Source organism: Strix aluco, chromosome 14 (genome assembly GCF_031877795.1).
Source record: "Strix aluco isolate bStrAlu1 chromosome 14, bStrAlu1.hap1, whole genome shotgun sequence".
NCBI classification, from domain to species: domain Eukaryota; kingdom Metazoa; phylum Chordata; class Aves; order Strigiformes; family Strigidae; genus Strix; species Strix aluco.
In genome coordinates, this window is record NC_133944.1 from 14,060,169 (window position 1) to 14,078,268 (window position 18,100).

Consider the following 18,100-nt stretch of genomic DNA (forward strand, 5'->3'; position numbering starts at 1 on the left):
TGGTGGAAGCACTCCACTGAACTCCTGCTGGCTGCTTACCTCCACCTCGGGCAAGCAGGGCTGTAATAAACCCCCTCGCGTGCAATTCCTCAAAACCAAGAGGAGATGCTGACCTGAGACCTCAGAACTGATAGATAGCCACAGGCAGACCATCCTACTGCTTTATGTGAGACAGGCTATGCAGAAGTACTTCCATGAACTACTGTTAGATAACTACAGCATTTTCAACAGTTTAGCACCTTGCAGACTCACAGTGCAGACCTCCGCACCTTCATCCTTTCTGCTCACCAGCACTCCTCCTCAACCCCAGCTCACAACTGCAGCCTCAGCTTACTCATTTGGGGCTATTCCCTTCAACACGGTCACAGCTGCAAGCAACTTTCAATTTTATAGTAGCAGTAATACAAAATTAGCACTGGATTAATTTCTCTTGTTCAGTTTCTCCCATGCCCCCAGCTTTCAGACCAAGGTGAGCTTTTGATACATAGTTATGGTGAACCTTTCAGGAGGAGGAAGATAATCATTTGCGACCTGGATTACTGCAGAATTCAATTTACTTTGCAGCATGCTTTATGCTGGTCTGTAGCTATTAAAGGGAGAGACATTTCCAGTTGAGGAGTGTGCAGCAATGCACAGCTAAATGCTTTCTTGGGGTTCCCCAGTGCCATCGAGCCCCCTGCCCCACACACTTGCACCAGGAACAGCCACCTTGCGCATTGCCCCAGGGCCCTCCTCCCCTGGAGCCTCTCCCCAGCTCTCAGGGTAACATGCTTAGAGTCAGAGACAGTTTGCAGGAACGTAATATTTGATATTAACTCATCTTTGTTGCACAAACTTCAGCCCACAAACGAGACCTTTTTCTCTTACCTAGCCAGACACAACTGACCACTTGCTTCTCCCTGCCTGCTATGAATCTGCCCCCAGATTGGTCCAGGACCAGACAGAATTTAGGAGAATAGTATCCTCAGGCAAAGAAATATGGAGAGAACTCCCTCTTGGTTTTGTTTTGGGGTTTTTTTTGTTTGTTTTCCTCCTCAATAGACAACTATTTTCCTTAAAATTAGCTGCACCATTCCTCCGTAAAATGATTTTCAGCCTGTAGCAACCAGTGCATAATTTTTTCAAGCTACCTTAGAACAACAGCACACTCCAACTGAAGTATCCACATGTGTTGCAAGACAATCAGAAACAAAGATTCTTAAAGCATAAGATAGATGAGAAAGTAAGAAAATAGCTCTTAAGGTAAGTCACCCTTACTGGAAGGTACCACATCTCTGGCACATTGCTGCCTTCCCACCTGCTGCAAAGCTGTGATCCCCACAATGTGAACAGGCTGCTTCTCATCCAAGTAACATTTTTTTTTTGGGGGGGGGGGGGGGGGGGGGGGGGAGTATAAAATTAGCAGGATTACCACCTAAATCAGAGACCCAATTTAGAAAGAGGCCTGTTATCTGAACAGTTTCATTCATAGATAAATATGTATCTCTCAGATACAGGTTTCCCACACAGCTGAGAACATGTGGCCCACCTGCATTGACTCTTGAGTAGGTATTAACCAGAAAGTTATGTGTAGCTTAAACTGAGATCATACCTGTAATGTTATTACAGAATATTTTCTTGAACAGTTAAAAGTCAAAGAAAATGCAATCCCCATTTATAAGATGCTAGTTACAGTTTAAATATGATTTTTAAATTTTTTTTTTTTAGAGACACATTAAACACATCTAAGCACTGAAAAATAACAGTAAAAGGACTAGTACTTAATCTTGGCTGGTGATTTAGAAATTAAGCCTAGAGACTACCCTTCAGGAGAGTTATTGCCCTCCCTCCTTTTTGTGTTCTAAATTTAAGGACAAAGTACCAAAATGTGTCTTGACAATTCCTCCAATGTTACAAACTTTTTCAATAATAGGCAAATATAACATTCCTTTGCCTACGCTATGTAGTTCTCCGAGAAATTAAAACCTCTCTGAACTAGCACCAGCAAACGTGTTCAGCTAACATTTACACTTGTTTTGTTTTCACAGAATTTACAACCATTTATTGCAAGGGGGAAAAAAAAATAGCAACAGCAAAGAATTTGCTTACCATTAGTTACCATAGGCATTTTTATTACATTAAAACTTTTAACATTTATCAGAATACTGGGTCAGGGAAGAGCAGAAGGGAGAATAACTTAAAAAAATAAGAAAAAAGCAGCCTTGCTGGGAACTATTGTTTAGAAAAAATAACCAACAGCAGAGTAGGAGCTTCCTGAAATAAGTGTTGTAGCATTTATCTACAGAAGGACATGATGAATCCTGGTAGCCTCACAAAAGTTCAGTGTTTTTGAACCTTCAAAGTGAACACAATAAAAACAAGCAGCCATTTTAACATTTATTTCTCTATATCCCTTTTCTCTAGAACTATGACTTTCCAGAAAACATCTTCTTATGACTTCTCAGGTTCTCAGACCTTGCAAAGGTCAAGGAAAACTCTTCCTGTAAAACAGCACACACCATTCCAGAATTCAATTTTGCACAGAAGACTATTAGTTGACAAAGACTATGACAAAATACCAAAGTTTAAATGATTGTTTTAAGAAAAGGTAGGCTTTTCCTACTGATCACTTCTTGCTATTAAGCATAACAATCCAGACAATCTCATTCAAGAATTTCCCAATACACTGATCATTAGAAAGTGTGTTGTGGAAGGATTCCCGAGATACTTGTCATGTTTATTATCCCCTCCCTAGCCACCTGCATCTGGCTAAGGGAAATCCAAGTAGCCCAACATGACAATTTTATCTTAGTATCCAAAAAGGAAGTTTTAATTGATAAGCCAGTAGTGGTAAATAAATAAAGCCATAGTTACTACATAGTTCATCCCCAACTCCCACACTACTAGTGGTCAGTCTGAAAAACCTTAGCTGACCATAATTAAAAGAAAATAGGAATATACATAAATCCAGCTGTCTTAGACAGCATTTTTATTAAAAATGGATACACAGAGACTTAGCAGCATTTACAATAAAGGGTTCTTAAAAAGGCATCAAGTTGTAAGCCAACTATTTGAAAAAGGGGCTTTGAAATGTCTTCCACAGCACTTTTTGCCCATTTGTCAATAGGGGACAGTATAACTGTAGATTATCCAAAGGACAAACAGGCACAGTAACTAATCTAAACTTCAAACCCTTTTTCTCAACAGTTGGTCTCATCAAGCATCACCTTCCATAGCAGCATTTGGAGCACTCTTCGGTGTTCTTTTAAGTGGCTGGTGTACTTGATCCATTTCTTTAAAATATTTTAATGTTCAATAAAAATATTTCAAATAGAAAAGTTCTTCTGTCACAAAAAAGGTAAGGTTTCCTTTACAGATTCCATAAAAGCTTATGAACTTCACTGGCAGCATTTCTATAATGGAGCAGGAGTTAGAACGAGCAGAACAGGCACTTCAGCAAAATTGTCTGTCAACAGCTTCTAAAGTCATATTGGCTTCAGCCCAGAAGACTGCTTCTTACTACTTTGTGGTGGTGTAAGGACACCAGTGGGGAAAGGTGAAGTCCTATTTTGCTCAGCCAATATGGCTTGTTTTGCTTGAGCTTTGTCCTGAAAGCACAGGAAAAGGAGAAAAAAATAATAGTATCTTCACTTTGGTATATCTATGCAACAGATCAATATAATTCAGTGTTTTATAACTTGATAGATTGCTAATCTGGAAATGGCTATCTGTATCTAACCCCCCTAACAGGAACTGATAAATCGTGCAGTACACAGTAGTGAATACAAACCCCAAGAGGTCAGTATTAACTTTTGGAATCTAACAATCAGCATTACTGTACTTGTATCAAGGAAACAAAATTCGGAAGCAACTGAACAGGAAAAGCTTTAACTTCTTCTACAACTAAATGACGTAAATAGAAAAAAACCTCCAATATCTTAGATTAACTACAATTTGTTGGACTAGATTTTGATCCTCTGCAAATTTCTCATGCTAAAAAACACTCTCTCAACTTCTTGTCAACTACCACTGTCACATAACAGTCCCACAAGATCGGTGTCAAGTGATCAGTCTTTATTTTCTCTTCTCCATCAGACAAGGTTGTATTACATGTATTTCCTATAGAGAAAGGTCTAACATACAATATTTGAAGCATCTCAAAGGGTAGAAATATGCTTCTGATTTCTAGGGTAATTATTTTCTGTTTGAGATGAGAGGCTTAAATCACAATCACTTTTTTAAACTAAAACTGAACAAGTTAGGTCTCTTTCCCAAGAATTTTGCAACTGGAGTACAATCTTACGTCTTTTATCATCTGCATACACTCAAGTCTCAATTTGATAATGTTTCACTTAAGTTCAGTTTGAACCAAAGAAGAAACAAGATGTTAAGAGATATTATAGACAGCTTTTGTCTTTATTATGCATATACATACCAGCAAATCCAAGCTGTTTATGTGCGTTTGTATATTGTGCAAGTCTTCAGGAGCTATACCTCTAAAGTGTTTGAGTTTGGAGCTTCCTACTTCCCTTATAGCCATTGCAAATGGAACCATCCATTTTACACATTCCTCTATCTCACACCATTCATAACCTGGAAGACAGGACATATATTTACCTGCCTGAATGAAGCTTAACATTTGTATACACATTAGACTTAGTTTATAAATGCCAATACCTGAAACTTTCTGCATCAACTCAGATGAGGAGAAGTGATACAAAGCAGAAGCTGCAAGTACTCCATAGGTATATTCCAAGCAGCCAATATCCAGCACACAGAGATCCAAGAGCTACAACACAACAGATGTTTAATAAGTCTACCAGAAGAGCACCTTTTTCCCCCCCCCCCAAGTGAAATAGCATTTGAAGGAAATCAGTCTTACCTCTGCTATTTGTACAAATATTTGCTGTGGATATTGTGGCAGCAATACCTCATAAAGCTCATTTAAATATGCAACTTGCATGTAAATGTTTAGCCATGATACAACTGTCAGTGGATTTAAGTTCCAGTTAAGAGCCTGAAAAAGTAGACATGCACAAAACTTCAGTATTAATAAAGAGTTCCTAACTTAAACCATGCAACTTTATGTACTCCAGATCAGAAGCTGTAATTCCAGTTCATCAAGGCATCTTTGAAACACACAAATCTAATCCTCTCCTGTACCTCCTCCTGCTGATAGGGTGGGGGAACAATTAATTTTGTTAATATGCACATACTGGTGGATGCTTTAAATCACTTGTTACCTAGAGAACACTGTTTTCTAATTAGAAAGAGAAATTGTGCCTCTTAGCAGCACATAAGATTAACTGAGGCTCTCTGCTTTTAGTCTGATTATGCTATACATTTTTAAAAACTAAAGTAGAACTAATTCCACTTTGAAATATTACCTTCATGATGATCAATTCCATACTGAGGATTTCATCTTCTGTACAAGCTCCATCTGTAACATAGGCAAACTGGTGCAACTTTGGTGGATAAATTTCCTGAAAGATAGGAGATCAAGTATTAATTTGTGGAATAGGTTGTAACTAATCTCATGTGCTTAAAAAGAGAAAAAGAAAAAAGGAACAACCCACCACTAGTTCAGCATTTCAAAACAGAGTGAGAAAGAGAAAAGAACAAACCCCCCACCCTAACTGATGTTGTTGTACTCTGCCTTTAACATACACAGATTTCTTGTTCAACATTTCTGCTTGTAGCCTTCACCTTTCACTTTTGATGGACCAGTACAACATGCATTATATTTGACTACAGCACCACTGCGACAATATCATAACTGACGTCTAGATTTTTTTATACATATTAAAGAAAAGGCCTTTTATCCCTTGCTTGAGAAGAACAGATTGAAGAATAATAGCCCTCTTAAAAGACAAACAGTAAGAACCTAAAAAGCACTATGGATTTTAATAGTTCAATTTGTTTCAGTAAATAAAGAATAGCTGAGACTATCATCCAGTAGGTACTCCACTGACAACAGAATTGCAACAAGTGGTCTCTGTATACAGCAGCCAGCCAAAAACTCCTTTAGCAACTGCAATTAAAAATTTTATATTTATTCCAACACTGAAAAGACTATCCTTTTAATATTAAAGAGATATACTGTGATGTTAGCTAGTCTTTAGTGACTTCTAAAAAAAACAAAAAAGAGGAATTTTGAAAATAAAAAAGGATTTTTTTTTGTCTCCTAGCTGAAAAGTCATAGCAACAAACTCCATAGAGACTGTCAAAATGCATCTAGTGTACAATAAGTGTGCTGTTTGTCCATTCACATTTTTATGTTTAAATAAAGCTGGTTATACTTACCTCAAGCTTTGCTGCTATGAATAAAGAAGAGATACCAATAAGCTGCAATAGTGTTTTTACAACATTCTGTTGTGTTGCCATAAACCGATCAAAGAAATCTTGTGCTAAATAAAAAGTTTCTCTATGAAGCTTGTAGACTTCACAAACCTGGAGAGACATCAGAGATTACAAAGGTCAACAACAGTGTTATAGAGACAAAAACAGATGCTACAGATGTATTCAAAAAACAGCAAGAGCTAGACATAAGATTCATATTGGCTTTCTGCTTCACTGCTATTATGAAGTAACATGTTAACTAAGAGCACGAGTTAAACAGTTTCCTTTGACACAAGATGACTGCCACTACAGTAACTCCCAAAACAAACAGATCAGAGTGAAAACCCTTTTAGGAAATGCAAGCACATGTTCTAACAATGTCAGAACACCAGTTCCTCATTTTTGCAAAGATGCATCATTCCAACACCTCAAAAGAGAAAATTCTCAGAAATACTTTAGAACTAAGAACAGAGACTATGCCACCAAGTCATCCAAACAGCAAAAAAAGACTCACATGCAGAGTTGTACTACATTCCACGTGCCCATAACAGAGCAGTTGTGAGATGCATCTGGTCTCCAAGACACCACACCTTCCTTTTTACAGTGACTTTCATAATCACTTGTGCAGCTTTTATCTGCAGTGTGACCTTAAAAAGCTTACATTGTGGAGCTTTAGAGACAAATTGTGTATTATCCACAATAATATAAATGAATATCAGAATATACTGTCAGTTTGTATACATCACCTCAATCCATTATATATTCTTTTTTAAAGTTTGCTGCCATTGACAAACCTTAAGATAAAGACAAGTGTCTAGTGCTGAATGGGTTATGCAAAGATCATGAAACATAATCATGACAGTTATTAGTACACTTCAACAAAAGCACACTTGAAATACTCACAAGCATTGAAAAGCTTACCTCCATTAGCCAGTCTAGAAGGATTGTTCTCATTTTAGGTTGCAGAAGAGGGTGCCTTTGCATATAAAGTTTATCCCTCACATATGTCTCGTCTTTATTTATCATGTTTTTCCATACGTCCTCCCTGTTTGCCCAGCTAAGACAGATCAATATGTTTAGTCTCAAATCATAAGACTAAAGGAAGGCAGACAAGCAGCAGCAAAATGGCACACTTACCCTAGAACTGGTAAAGGTGAAGCTCTAGTTGGAACAACACTTAGAGGTATAAAGTGAGAGTAATCAACACCAACTGGATCGTCGTCTTTATCCGGAGTAGGAATCAGCATATGGGCATTTTTGTGAACATTATTCCAGGATGGCTATTAAATGAAACATGAGATTTTACACTGTGCCTTTTTAAATAATCATTTTAGTTGTAAATAGAAGATAAGACATTGGCAAGAAACTACAATTACCTCTTTAAACTGCACAGAATCACTAAGATTGGAAGGGAGCTCTGTAGGTCATTTTGTCCAACTGCTCTGCTCAAGCAGGGTCACCTATAGGCAGTGGCCCAGGACCATGTCCAGATGGCTTTGAGTATCTCCAAGGATGGAAGCCCCACAACCTCTCTGGGTAACATGCGCAAGTGCTTGGTCACCCCTGCCCTAAAAAAAGTGTTTCCTGATGTTCAGAGGGAACAGCCTGTGCTTCAGTTTGTGTCCATCTCCTCTTGCCCTGTCACAGGGCACCACTAAAAAGAGCCTGGCTCCATCTTCTTTACAACCTTCCTTCAAGTATTGATATACATTGATACAATCTCCCCGAGCCTTCTTTTCTCCAGGCTAAACAGTCTCAGCTCCCTCAGCTTTTCCTTATAGGACAGATGCTCTGATCCCTTAATCATCTTAATGGTCCTTTGCTAGACTCTTTCTAGTATGTTCAAGTCTCTCTTGCACTGGGGAGCCCAGAGCTGGACACAGTACTCCAGGTGTGACCTCAACCAGCAGTGAGTAGAGGGATGTTGCTTATTTTCACAGTAGTGAAAGTTTGCAACTAAAGCTGAAGAACATTTATACCCTGTTCTCCTTTAGAAGCACCACAACTGTTTCATGAAAGAATATCCAAGTCAGAGTCTCCTGTTATCACATTGCATTTTGTTTTTACCAAAAATATTTTGATTGAAAGCAAGATGCTTGCCTTCAGGTAAAGAATGAGCAGATGGAACTTTAAAAACCCAATTTGTGATTATAATTATACAAAGACAAGGTCAGGATTTCTGGTAAGGAATATGTAGATGCAATGCCTGAAGTTGTGGTTCCATGCAAAGCGACCTTGACAATGAACACAGTAAAATACTAGTTTATAGAATTTTTCTTACTCATTCATCTTGCAGTGCTAAGATGAAAAAACAAAGCACTTATGATCCAACTGTTTTCAGAATAAAGCAAGCACATGTTAAGCAATTGCCACTAAAGTATCAAGTTGACCAGTCCACATACAGAATTTTGCCAAGGTCTGCAAACATCAGACATCTGACACTCCACCTTTTCTTTGGACCAGAACTTAAGTTTAGGTTTACTTTTCCCCGGCTCACTTTCTTAAACAAGATCTTGGTGGACGCTTCACACAGTTCCCCAGGAAAATACTACCTTTTTTTAACATTTTTTTTTCTGTTTTATTTTGCAGTAGAAAACAAAGCCAGCCCCATGTCATCATGCCTAAGCAAATTAAAATTTGGCATTTCTGCCTAATAGTGAAGTCAGCCATCTTGCTGCAAACTGACCTGTTCTGCAGTGCTGAAAGGACAGAAATCCCTAACAAGATTCCTAGAGGGCTTCAAGAGAAAAAAAAAAAAAACACAAACCCCCCCCCCCAGAAGAATCATTAGGTGTTAACAAGTAAAATGCTCTACATTAAATTTTACCTCTTGCAAAGAAGGTTCCACACCTGGTATTTGTCCTATCCTTGCTACATCACTTTCCAGCAAAATGGCTACCCTCTAGCACCAGCTTCAGAAATAGAAACCACTGACTTGATGAAACAAAACCCACACTTCACAATTCACTCACACCTAAGACTGCTTTGTATTCTGAGTTACTGACACACAGATGGGTAGTTTTTCTTCTTGGAGATCTACATGCAAATCTAGCATAGCTATATACCCAGCCATGCCACAACTTCATTTGGGTGGGGGAAGGCAAAAAGAGGGAATAGTATCTTTATCTTAAAAATGACAGATTCCTTATGAACTGAGAGTTTGAATAAAATTGTCGCATCAGCATTGCTTTAAGTTAATTTTTGTCCTCCCTCAATACTAGACTTTAGTTACACTTTGTCCTCCAAACTGCACAGAAAGCCCAGCTGCCAACAGCCTTTGGAGAAGTGCTGCTTTGTCAGTTAATCAGCAAACCAACAGAAGAGCAGTACTTTATATAATGTCTATTTAAAGGTGACTAATATGCCAGCAGCTTCTGAAAGACGAGGGATTTGCTCCAGAGTTCTCAACCAAAGTAGATACCTCACATACTATACTGCAGCAACAACAATTGATTTAAGAGATTTCACTACCCTCCATCTTCTATAAGGAAATGTAAATCAAGACTCAGGAGCCTCTTAGACGTTTTGAGAAGAAGTGAAAACAAAGTTTTTGACTAGATAATATCACTCACCAAGACAATTGGGGAAAAGATGCAAGCAACAGAAAAAAACATGGTTTAGCTAGAGACAAGAACGAAAGAAATGTGCAGGGCCCTCAAAAGCATGAAGCTACCAGGAAGGGAGACACAAGTCTGAATTAGTGTGAGGGAGCACTATAGCTCTGGCATGGGTTTTGATTGAGGGAATGAGCATATTAATCAGACTACTGAGTCTTTAAAGCAGATTCAGCAAGACATTCAACAAGAACTAAGAAACAATATCAAGAAACTGCATTACACCACACTGGAACTATAAGGAAACTGGAGCCACCACTGAAAAAAGAAACAGTTTAAGGTGGGGAGGGTGTGAGGAAACCATGAAGAGCTTCCTCTGGGCTTGCACAGAGCCAACCCAAAAGCAGGGAGCTGCCAAAAAGCGACAGATGTTACACAGAATCAGTGCAGCCTAATGGAGGAAATCCTACTGTCCTGGGCTTACTTCTGAGGCAAATAGGAGCCGAGTAAGATGCAAACCAAAAATCAATGGGGAAAACTGCCTCTTCAAATCTATATGGAGCCCAGCAAGAAAGCCTGGTGACACCTACAGTAATATTCCAGATACAGAAACAGAACAATTGATCAGAGATACAGATCTGTACCTCAGACCCAACAACTACATACAGATTACAGAAACTGAACTGAGGACATGAAAAGGCTCGTTAGGAAAAGGAGCACCAAGAAGGGCAGAAGGTAGGTGACCAGAGAAGTCTATCAGAGCAGTCAAGCCCATACAGCTCCAAAAAAGGAGTTCAGAGGTGTTGGGTTTTTTTTTTTAAAGCTCAAATGCTCCCTCCCACATCTGTGTTTTCTGCAGCATGTCATAATTCACTGATAAACCAAATGTTCATTTAAACAGATTTTCTTTTTGGACATTCTTCAGGCACAAAGGCCAGACACAAAATGGAGCAGGTAGCGACCACTGGGGCTACCGGTTACAGGCAGAGCCTCCAGTGAAGCAGCAACGCCTAAGAGTACAAGCTGCAGAGACACTCGTGTGTGTCAGTGTGAGCTGGGAGCCACCAGAACAAGCTTCCACAGACCAGGACAAGGAAGGCAGCAGAAAAGCAGGGGAAGACAGTGACCCAGAACTGCATTCAAACTGCAAGGTCAGAGGATTTTCAGCATGGAAATCAAAGGCAGAGGAACAGGCCTGTTTGTCTCATCCTAAAAAACAGCACTGCATAACAGATGTCAATATCAACTACTACACTGCAGCTTTAGTTTGCCCATCAGAAATAGTAAGACCTGTAATTCTAGCCATTTTGCACTCACTGGATGCATTGGTTTGAAGTATAGGGGTTTGCTTTGCCATCAGAAAGGGAGTCCTGAGTTATTAAATAGGGGAGAGAAGAGCAACTCACATTATTAAGCTGTTTCGATTCTTTCTGAATAGCACAGGAGCTTCTATCACTTTTAGTTTTCTAAAGAGTCTGAATATTGCCCTGCCCCAGATTTAAGCCAAATCAAGCTCTCAACCTGGATATAGTTTACATTCTTTATCTGTTTGTCTCAAAACTTGCAAGTTGTTTTTTGGGATTTTGTTTTGTTTTTTAAATTGGATCTTCCAACGATAACCTTCACTAGTTAAAGAAACTTTTTGGAGGATATTTTCAAACCAGTTAGGTGGAGCATTTTGAGAACAGTAAGTCTAGATTCTGGAAAAAAGTCTAGTGAAAAACTGGTCAAAATGATTTCTCCTCGCCACCTGAAAACATTAAGTTAGTTTAATCTAAAGAAATCAACTTCTAGATTCAATTCCCCACTCTAGATGGAGGTGGCTATGTATTTTGTGTCACAATTGCACAGATGACTCTAATCTAGTTAGATTAATTTTGTTTTACACGGAGCCTTGGAAGTGTATCTGTCCACAGAAAGCAGCCAGAATTAATATGAGAATTGCTAGCAGAATTACAGCAGTGCCAGTTCTCTAAAATCAAACACAGAATTTATGCAATATTCTGCTGTCACAAACCTGATGATATAGCCACCCTTTCATCACATAAAGGGCAATGGCATCCTAATTAAGAACTCAGGCCTTATGTTCAACAGAAACAAACTAATGAATTGACTATGAAGATGCTGTAAAGTGGGATGTGACTATGATATTTTGCCTCGTGCATAAACTAGTGTCAGTAAACAATTCATTTAATGTAGAAGTCATGTGGTATAGGCTGCAGTGGATTTATAGCTACTTGCATTTTAGAATTGTTGTGCCTCAACAGAATAACTATCTCACTGGCTATCATACAAGCCTGCTATACTGCTGCTGGAACCGTAAACATATTCTCATTAGTGGCCCATGGCAATTTATATCAGAAAATAGCTTGTGTCACACCATAGACTGAAGAGCTGCTGCTGTGCAGCCAAATGTTAGCTTTTTTAAACAGCTCTGTAACAATCTGGCTACTTTGTCACAACAAAAAACCTTCTATATGTAAGGATGGATACACAGGTACCCATTTTATTTATGGTTTACAGAATCAAAGGGCCAAATCCCACCAGCATCCTAAGCTTAACTTGAAAAACTCCCAAGTAAATATTCTGGATGCCTACTGCCTAAACTATCTAAATTTGAATTTACCTATCATTCCTGAAGTAACCCTGAATGGCTTACCATGCCAGGAACACAAACAAAAAGAAATTGGAAGTCTTTATCTACTTTCAGAGTTGAAGGTCAATGTATGCGAAATATGTTTCAAGTTTCTTTCCACTGTCTTTCTGAAGGAAGGTAAAATTGGGTCTCCACTGTGGGTTTTTTAACAATACCTACTATTATGCAATAAACATGCACAAGAAGCCCTTGCTCAGCTCAAACAGAATGAATGTTTTGGTGAAGGAGAGAGCTGTGGTAAAGGACAGGCAGCTCTTCCTTGTCAGAAGTGAGAAATTAGTTTAATATACTGCACAAAAGAAAGACAGAAGGGAAGGAGAGATCCCCTCATTAAATGCTCACCATTTGAGCCCCGCTTAATATGTTGACTGATAACTAGTATACGCAGTTGCAACAAGCAGAGGCCATTCCAAACAATGATGCCCATCTGTTATGGTAGCACTTCAGTCTTAGAACTTCCAGCTGCCACTTCTGGTTAGATGTGCCACATTATGCATAGCCTTGCGTACCAAATGAGTACAGTCTGTACTCCCTGATCATGACTTTTGCAGCTTAAGTATCACCCTGCATGTGCATTAACAGGCTGAAGTCCTAGTGACAGTGACTGAGCAAGCATGTGTGTACGTGCAGCAAAAAAAACAACAACAAAAGGAGAGGAACAAACCTATTTCAGAAAACAGTCTACTCTGTTTTATTTAGAGTGGGCATCTCAATGTACAAAAGCATTGTGCTTTCAATACCATATACCAACATAGCATCCAATGTAGATACCAGTAGCATCTCAGGTTCAAAGATTATAGGAAGGGCACTAAGGGAGCAAGAGGACACTACTAAAGTTAGTTTTGACTTTGTAACTGAAATCATTATAAGTGTCTTACTGAGAAAACTGGCAACGGTCACTACTAACCTCCACTGCAGAGCTGATTTCCATAGCTACATGACTTTACAGAAATTATCCCCCTGTTCTGCAGAGAAATGAAGCCTATTTTACTACTGCATTAGCACCCAGTAGAAACTTCAAAGTTCTAATCAGTAACCTCATACTCTCTGTCAGTCTTATAATGACACCTGTCAATAGGAATGGAGCTGATGGTGGAAGCAACAGGGGACCTTTCCTCTCTCCCAGGTGACCCATGAGTAGAGACACAACTGCAAAAAGAATAATCTCAAAAGGTGATTCTGTTCATATGCTTAAGAGCCTTGTGCTTTGGCCTGCAAGGTACAACACGTAAGCACGTGACTGTACTGCTGCAATGCTCTAGAGACGTCAATGCAGAGTCCCTCCAGGTAAGCCTGAATGCATATTACGGCTTTTGTAAGGTACACCCTTGCAATCCCAGGACAGCAGGATATACTGAAGTATTAACATAATGTTTTAGACCAACACAGTCCTCATCTCTTGCAAAGACTCCAAAGCAACCTGTATGAGCTGAAGTGTTTTGCACTCTTCATCAGCCAGGGTTGATAGTCTCCCTCGCCCATTGCTATACAGCATCTGGTAGCCACATACCTGTTGCACCATGCTCATAATAATAATGAGGTACTGCAAAATAATAATAGGGTTAAGTAAGATTACAGAAGTATGATCTAAAGCCAAATCAGTTACCTGGTTTTCATACTGCTTTTTTCTAGTCATCTCCACTTTGGCAATTTCTTCATCAGGATCCTGTAAGAACTACCAAAAGGAATACATAATTTCAAGAGTACCAGCTGCAGGACAAGCGACCGTTGACCACCACGAAGCATGCCCAGTCCCTCAGGATCACAGCCCCTCAGCAGACCACCGCCTACCCAACACCCAGACCACCACATGGCCCCCAGCCACCCAACAAAAGGAGGCGATGGCCCGGAGGCCAAGCCCGGCGGTGGGGCAGGCGAGGGCCTGCGGGCACCCGGGTGGGCCGCCGGGCCGGGCCGGGCCCGCACTCACCGTGGCCACATCGGCTTTCCTCTTGCGGGCTCGCATGGCGCAGTCCGCACCCCCGTCCCCCTTGGCGGGAGCCTTCTCCTCCGCGCAGTCGCTGCCAAGAGAGGAGAAGCTGAGAGAGCCCCGGCCGCGGGGAGCCCCCTCAGGGGTGCCTGGCGGGGACCTCGGCCTACAGGGCCCGGCGCGGCCGGCGGACTCACCTCTCCCGGCGCATGGTGCCCGCCTGGGCCGGGTCGGGGCGAGCGGTAGCGCCGTGCGGGGAGCAGCCGAGCAGGCCCGGGCCCCAGCCCCCACAAAGGGCCGCGGAGGCGCGGGCGCACGGCGCGGAAAGGGCGGCCGCCGCCCCGGGCCGGCCCCGCCGGCTTCCCCCCCCCCCCCCCCGCCCCGCGGCCGGGCACCCCAGGAGGCGGCAGGGGCGCCCGCCACCCCCCGCCCGCGCACTCACTCGCTCACCGCCGCCCCGGACCCTCCCAACCGAGGGCGGTGGGTGCCCGGTGGGTGCCCGGCCAGCGCTGGCGGGGCGCGGGGGCAGGGCGGGAGCGCGGCGCGGGCGGGCTCCGCTGGGCGCCTCCTGCCTCACGGCGCGGCCGCTCCCGTCCCTGCGCACAGCGCGGCCCGCGCCGAGCGGGACATTTAAACGCGCGGCGCGGGGCCGCCTCCCCGCCCGCCCGCACACGTGGCCCCGCGCGCAGCGCCGGGGGCCGGCGCGCGAGCGGGGCGGGGTCTGCGGGGGGCGCGGCGGGGCGCCCGCGGGCCCTGGGGGAGCGGCGCGGGGCGCCGCGGGGCGCGGGATCCCGCGCCGGGGCCGGCGGGGCGGGGCCGGGGCCGGGCCGGGGGCGGGGCCGGCGGCGCCGACGCGGAAGCGGCAGCAGCGACAGCGCGCGCGGCCGCCACAGGTGGAGGCGGCTGGGCCGGCGGCGGGGCGGGGTGAAGTGAGGTGAGGGGAGGTGAGGGGAGGTGAGGGGAGGGGAGCCGAGCTGAGCTGAGCTGAGCTGAGCGGAGCGGAGCGGAGCCGAGCCGAGCCGAGCCGAGCCGCCCCGCCCCGCCCGCGAGCGGGGACCGGCTCGGGCCCGGGTCCGGGACCAGCCTGCCTGCGGCGGGAGGCGGGCCGCCGCCATGGCCGGCCGGGGCCTGCCCGCCCCGCCGGCCGGCCCTGATCCCCTCCCTCCTTCCCCCCCGCAGGGCATGCGTCTGCCCGGGCTCTTCGGGCGTCTGAAGGCGGCGGTCGTCGGGGTGGTGCACGTGGGAGCGCTGCCAGGTAAGCGGCGAGCACGGCCAGCCGGCGGGACCGGGCCGGGCCGGGCCGCGCCGCCCTCTCGTCGGCGTCACCCGTTAGCCCGGGTGCGGCCCCCGCGGCAGAGCCCGCTGCCCTGGAAGCCTGTCCCTTCAAACCGCCGCTGCGGGCTCCTGTGCAGTGCCGCAGGTTTGGGCATCTCCCCTCTTTAGAGGTAAAAGAGGCAGGAGACGCTTCCACGTAGGGAGCTGGACCGAGAAAACAAGGGCTTGGTTGTGGTGAGCTCTCCGCTGCTGTGTTTTAAGAGGCAGGGGTTAGGAAGTACGCAAACGAGCGTTGGAACAGGACAGTGGTTGGACAGAGCTCTCACATGCAGTGAGAGGCGAGAAGAAGCTCAGACGACAGGCAGGGCTTTTTCCGCCCTGACCTCCTCCTCCACCTTTGCCGGGGCTCAGGGTAAGCAGAACTTATTACAGCAGCTGACCTTCCCCTTGCCAGGCTGGTGCCCGGAGCTCACCGTGCTCCATGTTTTCCCAGGAGCAGCCTCCAGGCACTACTGCCAGCTTTCCCCACGCTGTGAAATCAGACCATCTGACAGATGTCAGAGGGCTCTTCACAGTCCCCATTTCACACTCTCAGTGCCTGGCTTTAGGAACCCAAATACCAGAAAAAACTTTGGAGTTGATCTTAAGGAAAACTCATTGAACTCCAGCAAAATCCATGTGTGTTCATTTCCACTATGAAGCGCTTATACTGCAGATCGGATACAATCAACCTTGCAGATTAAAGATAGCTTTAACTAATTTTAAATTGACAGGTGTTTAGCAAAGGTATTCTGCAGATCTAGAGGTCGGTCTTGCCATAGGTTGTATTGCATGGAGCATCACTAATGCAGGATAAGCTGTAGTAAGTACAGGAATAACAAGCTAAGAGCAGGCCTGGTGCAATAAGAGATTATAGCAGATATTCCTCAAGTCTGTGAGTTAGATTTAGGAACTGAATGGTTACAACAGATTTGTCAAGTTCAGCTAAGGAAAGCAATGCCACCAAGGCATGTCACAAAGAGATAACAGCAGCCTTCTAGCAAGTTTACCCTCTTTCTCCCTGTTTCAGTATGCCTGTGGTTACCCTACCTGAAAGCTGTTACTGTACGTGGTTTTGGTTTGTGTGTGCCCTGGGGTAAGCAACATTGTTCTTGCAGGGACACCAAGAAGTTCCCTTCCATTGACCCAGATCACTGATCAAGCTTGTCAAGAGGCAGAAGCTTACAAGGATGCTGGAGTTGTAAGTTTTCGTTTCCTTCTTCCTATGGCAGCATTTACACAAAGCTGCTCCTGCATAGCCAATATCTTAAGTTGAGTCTATAATTCATCAAAAGCACTTTAAACTGCACTGTTTAGGAAGATGCCTAAATCCACATCTTTTATGTCATATGGTAAGTAGGCCTTCTAGAGTACAAACCCTAAAATAAATATCACATACACCCAAAACAATTGAAAAAGCTTAGGTTCAAATTGTGCAATTCAAGTTGCTTAAGTTGGATTACCATCAATTTAAGAATTTCTAAGTATCAAATCTTAAGTGGGGGGGAAAAAAAAAAAAGGAAAATTGACTGCACCACAGATGGTTGCTGGCATTCTAGATACCTGGCTGTAGAATGCTTCATCATCCAGTCTGACAAGACGCTGTATTTTTAGCTCTGTACAACGCTCCAGTTTCACAAAGTCATGGAGGAATGCCGTGTGTACGGCCAAGGCGCTGCATGTATACCTCAGTCACTTGTAGGGTGCAGGATCACCCCACGTTTGTGTTTGTACCAAAACATCACAGATCATTCAGGGACTAAAGAAAAAAGCTTGGGCCCTTTTCTGTCTTCTTTAACCCTTCTATCCTACCCCCGGGCAGCAAGCGTGCCTGCTTTGTACATCTAGAGGAGAAGGCCCAAAAGGCCAGTCTCCGCCAGAGGCAAGAACAGGCAGGTACTACTGACTGAATTGCCGTTGGACCTAAAGTGGTGTAGTAATCTTCATAGGTCAGTAGATTTTAACAGGGTGTATGTCCTTTTGAAAGGTCAGATATGTTTTAAAAATTTCATTGCACCTTGTCTTCAGGTGTTGATGTGCTTTTTCTTTGACCTGCCTACAGTATTATGTGCTTTTTCTGGCATGGTAAGGTGGTGTCCTAATGTCCGATGTTTGAAAATGTCTTTAATGAACAAGTAGTCACTGCTCTGAGCTGCTGTTTTCTGCAAAGCTTTAACAACAAGTCAGTTGAAACCTTTTTAATGGCATAAATTAGAATGATACTTTACAGAGTGAAGAAAATCGAATATAAGAGCTTAGTCTAAATTATATAAGACCATGGTGAAAATGCAAGACAAATCACACAAAGTAGGTTATGAGCAGAGCACT

At 43.4% G+C, this 18,100-nt stretch overlaps 2 protein-coding genes across 11 annotated transcripts in view; one reads left to right on the forward strand and one right to left on the reverse strand.

Moving 5' to 3' along the window:
• Positions 1–2,092: 2,092 nt before the first annotated feature.
• On the reverse strand, positions 2,093–14,873 carry CCNE1 (cyclin E1). Its single transcript, XM_074839816.1, has 11 exons — positions 14,656–14,873; positions 14,459–14,549; positions 14,135–14,203; positions 7,456–7,598; positions 7,240–7,375; positions 6,283–6,429; positions 5,367–5,462; positions 4,862–4,996; positions 4,657–4,768; positions 4,415–4,572; positions 2,093–3,587 (listed from the first exon to the last, which is right to left on the reverse strand). The coding sequence occupies exons 1-11, from the start codon at positions 14,667–14,669 to the stop codon at positions 3,465–3,467; spliced, it is 1,224 nt and encodes a 407-aa protein (XP_074695917.1). The 5' UTR covers positions 14,670–14,873; the 3' UTR covers positions 2,093–3,464.
• A 431-nt stretch (positions 14,874–15,304) lies between these two features.
• The window catches only part of LOC141929850 (uncharacterized protein F13E9.13, mitochondrial-like), a 50,391-nt gene continuing 47,595 nt past the window's right edge, over positions 15,305–18,100 (forward strand). For 9 of the 10 annotated variants that reach the window (XM_074839825.1, XM_074839818.1, XM_074839819.1 and 6 more), the window contains exons 1-2: positions 15,438–15,713; positions 16,891–16,973. In XM_074839825.1, coding sequence (XP_074695926.1) covers positions 15,572–15,713; positions 16,891–16,973 — 225 coding nt within the window. In that variant the 5' untranslated portion in view covers positions 15,438–15,571. Of the gene's footprint in view, positions 15,393–15,437; positions 15,714–16,890; positions 16,974–18,100 lie in introns of those variants that run through there. The other variant, XM_074839822.1, reaches the window with a different exon arrangement.

What these genes read in the sequence shown, in the direction of transcription:
- CCNE1 (XM_074839816.1), bottom strand. An exon ending in TCACCTTTACCAGTTCTAGG is followed by an intron (nt 7,376 to 7,455) that starts GTAAGTGTGCCA and finishes GATCTGTCTTAG; the next exon opens with CTGGGCAAACAGGGAGGACG. An exon ending in TAAACAGCTTGGATTTGCTG is followed by an intron (nt 3,588 to 4,414) that starts GTATGTATATGC and finishes CTGTGCTTTCAG; the next exon opens with GACAAAGCTCAAGCAAAACA.